Here is a 7,620-nt window from a genome sequence, read left to right as displayed (position 1 = left end):
CTCCAAATGACGTCTTCAGTGCACGATGGCAGCGGCCCTCTCTGGCTTCAGTTTTGTACAGTGGGAGTAAGTACAAACACATCATCCATCTCTATAGTCAATGTTTCATACAAGTACCATTTTGTGAAAAAAAATCGCACATCTCATTCCTACTTACGAACCAAACATTGACAAAATATGAATCTTTGATCCCAAAATGTAGTCAGTCAGTTACTTTGCCCCCAAATGTCACCGTTCTAACAGATTTTTGTCCATGTAGCATGAACTCTCCATGCAAGCACAAAACAAGTATGCATACATTTGTGTTTATTTAAATAAATCCAAATCTATGAGACATTGCTTGTATCCACCTCCTTCGACTCTAGGACAGCACTCTGGAAACAAAGAAAAGTTTAATGTTGAAGAACAGAAAGAGAGAACTGTGTGAAAATGAAGGATACAGATTCAAAGACATTCATCAGATGCACGTTTAATCAAAAATGTGTGACAGATTAGATGACTCAGCAAATTAATATATCAAAGCTGTGACACAGCTTTGTGGATGAGTGTTTGATACACTCCATTAGCACCTGCACACACATAACATTTGCTGACTAATATGAAATTAGATAGAAACAAAAATACATTTAACTAGCAAACAAGGCATTTGTGCAGCATATTGTATTTACAAATGGGCTACGTGCGTGTACTTGGAAAGAGAACCAAAATGGAATTAAGGTTAGTAGCAAAGTGAACTATATGTTGGGGTTTTTTTTTGCTAACATTCTGCCATATAGTAGTGATGCAATAGCATCTGCTGCAGTGATGCAGTGATCAAAGATGTAAAATAGCTGTGTGGAGTGCCATACCATTTTAGTAGGTGTGATAGTGCTGTAGACTGGGTCTTCATCCACTGTCAGTGGGTGGAGTGATTGGGAAACTTCAACAGGACCTGCACTCTGTAACATAACATGTTTGAGTAATGCCCAATTAAACAGAGAAAAATGAAATGCATTTTGTCAGAATTAAATTGAAATCGTAAGACAATGCATTGGTGCAACAAGTCTACAAAGGGTGCATTTTGCAAAGTGACCTTAGATGACATTAAGGGTAGTAGCTACAGGCTGGTATTGTTTTCTCTTCCTGAGTTTGTGTCATTGAAATGTGGTCCTGGTGACGTAAAGGTTGAAGCGGGAACTACCAGAGACGCAATTTTCAGTATTTAGCCAGGTGTTGACATGCCTGTCTGTGGACAGATTTTGATAACAACCTTGCAAGATGCAGACATCAAACTTTACACATGTTGTTGAAATCAAAATGAGTGTCAAGTTTGAAGATTGGTGTGGTCCGAGCAAGGGAGCAGGAAGTAGAGGGGAGGAAGCAGGGAAGCAGGGACCCCTAGTCAATATTCGCTTCAACCCATGGATTGCTGTGTTGCAGCTGGAGTGATCCCATTGCAATTTTTACCATATAAAAGTGATGCAATAGCTCCTGCTGCAGTGATCATTCAAAGTTTTGAAATAGCTGCGTGGAGTGCCATACCATTTGGGTGGGTGTGAGAGTTCTGTAGACTTGGTCATTTATCGTCAATGGGTGGGCTGACTGGGAGACTTCCTCAGGACCTGCACTCTGGATAAACACATTTGATTTAAGCATTAGACTAGTTTGGAATTAAACAGAGTAAAATTAAATGCATTTTATGATAACTTAATTGAAACTGTAAGAAAAGCATTAGTGCAACAGGTTTATAAGGTATGCACATTTGCAAAGTGACCTAAAATGGCATTAAGGTTAATAGCTGAAAGCCAACGTAGAAAAATAAACTTACAGTGTGTATTTTTGTGTCTATTTGTTTTACTGGTGAAATAGCTGTGTGGAGTGCCATACCCTTTGGGTGCATGTCAGAGTGCTGTAGACTTGGTTGTCATCCATCGTCAGTGAGCTGAGTGCTTGGTAGACTTCATGGCAACCTGAACTCTAGGAATAGGACATGTTTCATTTATGTTATTAGAATAATCCAAATACATCTTATTATTTAATTAGAATTTCATTGAAAAATGAAGACACACCTCTGCAAAGTGACAACAAATACAAGCCAAAAGAGAAGTTATGTAAGGACCAGCAGCACGATATGTTAATTATACTTTACAAAGTATATGCAACAACTAGCTTTAAGGTCCAGTGTGTAGGATTTAGGGGCATCAATTGGCAGAAATGGTATACAGTATTCATAACTATGTCTTCATTAGTTTATAATCACCTGGAAATAAGAATTGTGTTTTTGTAACCTTATGAGCTGTTTATATCTATGTATGGAGCGGGTCCTCTTCCATGGAGCCCTCCCATGTTGCTCTACAGTATCCCAGAGTGGACAAACCATATGGCTGTTCCGTGTTTTCACATTGGCCACCATAATTCTTCTACACGCTTGGCACACAGGAGAAGGTTCAGTTCTGCAACCTCAACACTGGATGCCACTGAATCCTACACATTACCTTAAGTATCACTGCTCAAGTGTCACCAGGAATAGTTTTTTTTATTCTCTCTGCAAAACTCAAGATATCATGAATACAAATACTACATGAAGATTAGAACGCTCATTTATCTCTGCCCAGACTGTGCAATCATTTAAAATAGTGATTTAGATTGTAGAAAATGTTCATAATAACAGTTTTGTCATCTAAATCAGGTAAATGTGAATATTCCTTTCTGGGGATCAACCAAGTCTTACCTTACCTTGTCTTATCTTAATAAACATAGAGCAACACAACATAGATCTCACAAGCAATTAAAAAAAAAAAAAATCACATTTAGTAACTAAAATGATTCGTAAGCATTTATATTGAAGGAGATTCTTGAAAATAACCAAAGGGAGAGTGAGGATGATGAAGAAAGCTCCACACACTGTGTTGAGTCTGGCCAACTTGTTTTGAACACATTACCTTGGAGTCGGGAGCCAAAGTCAAATGGTGGGTTCACCACTTTGGTCCAGGCTGTAATACTTGTTGCCACCGACTACTGGAAATGTTGGAAATGACATTTGGTGTAGATACAGTAATAATGGTCTATATGATTTTAATGATCCTGTGACATTTCAGGGTGCCACCAGCAGGCCAAAGTTTTCACTTGTCCTGTGAAACATCTCAACATCTACTAGATAGATTCGGACATAAATACACTCACAGAGGCCTGGTTCTTGGAGGATGAATCTCAGTGACCTTGTCGTTCACCTGACTTTCAATATGGCACCATCATCAGGCTGAATTTTCAATGTGTCAGCTGCTATAATTTATGACTAAATACCTGTAAATGGCATAACAAATGTTAGCATGCTAATGCTCTAAGCTAACACTGGAAACATGAGCATGTTGGCATGCTGGTGTAAACAAACCCCCAGCAGCACGTGTTAATCAAATCCTTGCTCTAAACAAGTCAAACCAGATTTTAAATCTAAATCTAAATATATGATTATCACACTTAGAACTAAAGTTTTTGCAGTGTTCTTGTACATGTTAGTTATACTGATATGTATGTGACTTTTGATGAGGCACAGCCAAATGTGTACTCTGAATATTTCACTTGAGTCCTTCTGGGATTAAACAAACTCTAGAAAGCCTCCAGGGAAAACATGATGTTGGCATCTCATTGCCGTGTCAGCAGAATAAATTTCTTCTTCATCTAACCGCTTCATCCTCTTGAGGGTCGCGGGGGGGCTGGAGCCTATCCCAGCTGACATTCGGCGAGAGGCAGGGTACACCCTGGACAGGTCGCCAGACTATCGCAGGGCTGACACATAGAGACAGACAACCATTCACGCTCACATTCACACCTACTGACAATTTAGAGTTATCAATTAACCTAATCCCCAATCTGCATGTCTTTGGACTGTGGGAGGAAGCCGGAGTGCCCGAAGAGAACCCATGCTGACACGGGGAGAACATGCAAACTCCACACAGAAGGGCTCCCACGCCCGGGATTGAACCGGCAACCCTCTTGCTGTGAGGCGACAGTGCTAACCACTAGACCACCGTGCCGCCCCAGCAGAATAATATTAATGAAAATAAATAAAGACTTAATGTTGGTGTTCTTTTTGTGTTGTTTAACTTTGAGACCAACACTGTAAAGGCGTTCTAAAAAGCATGGAAGTAAGAAAATAATGAGGGAAAACCAGCTGAGGCAACATTTAAGCACATTATTGCTGTGAGAGATCCAACAGAAACAGACCCACACATGGTTTAAGACTCAAAATGGCAAAAACTCACCTCTACTGCATCCTCTTGTGGGGTGCTAACAACCACTGAAAAACATACATTGTTTATATGAATGGCCAAAATATTAGACACTGGATGATAATGTAATAGAAGATATACACAACCTGTTCTCATCCAAACTCTACAAATACTGCTGCTTTGTCAGTGGACCTAAATGTCAAAATATGATGCACTACTTAGCCTCATGTATTGGTTTTGGACATTTACAAACAGTGTTTCAATTGACACTTGTTACATGCATTGTATCTGTTCAAAATAAATTTCTATTTTCACATGTTATTCCCTCCTTTCCTGCACTCCTTCCCTTCACATATGTCACATCACATATGTTATGTGACATATGTCACTAATGTGGCATGCTGCAGATACTAGCACACCACACAGAATTTTATTACACTTATAAGAATGGGCAATGTTATTCTCAGCTCAAGTGAGATGTACCCACACGTCACATTGTGTGTGTGTGTGTGTGTGTGTGTGTGTGTGTGTGCAGATGAGAGGAGATAAGATGATTGCAAAATTCCATGCACAATACACCCATAAACTGCAACAAAATTATGTTTCCTGTAAGCCAACCCACTCAATATTGTACATTTCTGCACAACACAGATATGTTACATTTGTACGTTTCGTATGTAGTGGAGATATTGAATCTTTCTTTCCATTTTATTTTCAATCTTGTGTTGTGACATCACTCTGGCTAATGTACTGAATTGTTATGTTCAGACCCAAAACCACGTGGTAACAGTTAGCAAAACATCATGTTTGGGGATAAAATACTGATTTTAGTTGCTATATATATCACAGGACGTGTCCCAAACTGTAGTCAAAAAACATGCACATTTGTTGGTCTGCTGCTGTCTGCTGCTTGGCAGCTGTCTCACCTATGGGTGTCACAATATCCATCATCCTCTCCTCCATCTCATGAGAAACTCAGCTGATATGCATGTAACCTGGGTTACATTATACATATGAAATGTACAAATATAACATATGCTTGGTTTGCAGAAATGTACAATGCCAACATTTTATTCTGGCAACTGGGCCGGCTAATCTCAGTCCCTCATGCCTTCAAGTACTTTCAGAGAACCTGACCTTAACTGACTTTAAAAATAATACAACTGTACATTCAAATCAAATCAAATCAACTTTATTTATATGGCACTTATCAGACGACAGTAACACAAAGTGCCATACAAAGGTTAAAAACAACAAAGATCCAAAACAGAAAACAAAAAGAAAAGAGAAAACCCAACCCTCCCACCCCACATATAGATACATAAATATACACACACACACACACACACACACACACACACACACACTAACTATCACTAAAGACACATTGTGTATCTTGACTTATTTAGATTTAAAACTGCATTTAGGGAGCAGATATTTCACATTTATACCAGAACCTGTTGTACACAGTTAGTTTGTCTTACCCTGTTGTTTCTTCATCTTCTTCCAGGCAAGAATCAGTACGACCATCACTATGGTTATTATCAAAATCACACCTGCAGTCAAATACGGTACATATCCTGACCAAAGAGAGAAAAGGAGAGAGATTAATAGGTTAATCTCCTCACATCCCCTCACAGGTCTGGGTAAGTGAATACTACAACAATAAATTCAAATGTTAAGGTATCAAGATTTAGGGATAAGCACACTGTCAATAAAGAGATGCTTTTAGCAGTGGATGGGTATTTAAACATGGGTTCATTTAAGCATAATTTCAAAACATTTGAGACATTCTGCTTTTTATTTAACACAAAAAACATATTTGATCACAGTCTGCCTTGTGTTTTTTCTTGTTTGATTGGTCATTGGTATTGTTTTCTCTAAAGTTGAGACCATAAACAAATGTTTACTTTATTTTTTCTATAGTTGTCTGAAATTTACTGTCGTAAATTTGTAGTTGTTAAAGGCCCCTTGTGGTGTGTTTACTAGAGCACCTCTTTGTATCAAGATTTGGTTGCATTCTGTTGAAGACTTTCATTTACTTTGGTTAAATCACAGTGCATTAACGGGACATATTATTTACACTCTGCATTTTACTTTCAATTAAAAATGAAACACATATATCAAGTTCAGATAAGCGCACTTCATACCGGCTCCTTGTGTTGCTAATGCAGTAGTTAATGTTGTATTAAGAGTCGTGTGTGACGTTGACATATTAGTCATAATTTCTGAGCTGCTTGAGGACAGAATGTTGCTGTTTGTATCTGTAAAGAGAGAGTAGAAACAACGTCTGTTTTTGGAGTTGTCTTGAGAGTGGAAGACACAATTCATATTAATCAAGCAACACAGTTATTACTTTTTGATAAAGGAGTGTTTTTTAATGAGAAAAATAAGAGCATAAACTTACCTTTTGTAACTTTTAGATTCACCTCTATAAATAAATCAGGGCCAAATCTCTCCACTCCACAGTAATATGTCTTCAAGTCTGACTCTTGGAGATTAGAGAAGGTCACAAATAAACCTTCTGCTGTGTTAGTTACCTCTGTTCTGTTTTTATATGTAGTCTCTCCAAATGCTGCTTTGATAATGACGTGTTTGTCTTCTGTGCATGGACTGTCACAAATGTACTTCACATTATATTTTACATCAGTCCAAGCGTCCCAGTCTGAGCATTTGATTGTCAAACTTTTCCCAACATGGCCAGTTATGCTGAGAGACTTCATCTCCACAAAACTCAGAGCTACAAGTAGAAATAAGGGAAACAGTTTTTGTCATTGTCATAGTGTCATTGCACAAATTATTTCAGCTATTCATATTCCTTGATCCATATAATTATTTATAATAGCAAAACGTAACTTTTTCAAAAAGTAAATAACTAAACTCAATCACTTAGCAAAACAAACAAGAAGCACATCATCAAGAGTTACAGTATTTACAGCATACACGCGCGCAGTGCACAGCAAATACAGACAATACAGAAAAATATAAACTTACCAGAAAGAAGACAAGAGTATGCACAGATTTTTATCATAGTGAAAATGATGGTCAGAGAACAAAAAAAAACACAAGTCTATGGGAATCATCCGATCAGCCCAAGCATAGTCTTTAAGAAAGTAAAAATATTTAACTTCCCCTTTCAAAGTTTGAAGTTCCTTCCTTTTCTTGAAACACACACACACACACACACACACACACAGCATAATGTGTAGAAGTAGCATAGTGTATCCAAAATGTGTTGGTGACATTAAATTCAACGCTAAAACTTAATTAAAACTTTCTTGTTCCTTCAAGCCTGTAAAAATAAAGAAGTAATGTATTAAAGACCTGCGTAAAATAATTGACGGACAAATCTGTTTTATTTTTTTTTAGAGGAATGGTGATAGTGATCTTGATGGTGCAATTCCTCCTTTGA

At 37.9% G+C, this 7,620-nt stretch overlaps 1 protein-coding gene across 1 annotated transcript; it reads right to left on the bottom strand.

Annotated features, from left to right (window-relative positions):
• Nucleotides 1-326: 326 nt before the first annotated feature.
• Nucleotides 327-7,350, bottom strand: LOC144462540 (uncharacterized). Its single transcript, XM_078166591.1, has 9 exons — nt 7,203-7,350; nt 6,616-6,948; nt 6,359-6,472; nt 5,693-5,788; nt 4,242-4,276; nt 1,867-1,956; nt 1,522-1,608; nt 849-938; nt 327-374 (listed from the first exon to the last, which is right to left on the bottom strand). The coding sequence occupies exons 1-9, from the start codon at nt 7,237-7,239 to the stop codon at nt 327-329; spliced, it is 930 nt and encodes a 309-aa protein (XP_078022717.1). The 5' UTR covers nt 7,240-7,350.
• Between the last annotated feature and the right edge of the window lie 270 nt (nt 7,351-7,620).

This window comes from Epinephelus lanceolatus, chromosome 3, assembly GCF_041903045.1.
Source record: "Epinephelus lanceolatus isolate andai-2023 chromosome 3, ASM4190304v1, whole genome shotgun sequence".
In the NCBI taxonomy this organism is placed as follows: domain Eukaryota; kingdom Metazoa; phylum Chordata; class Actinopteri; order Perciformes; family Serranidae; genus Epinephelus; species Epinephelus lanceolatus.
The sequence above is the reverse complement of the archived record's forward strand: the minus strand, read 5'-3'. Positions and strand labels throughout refer to the sequence as shown.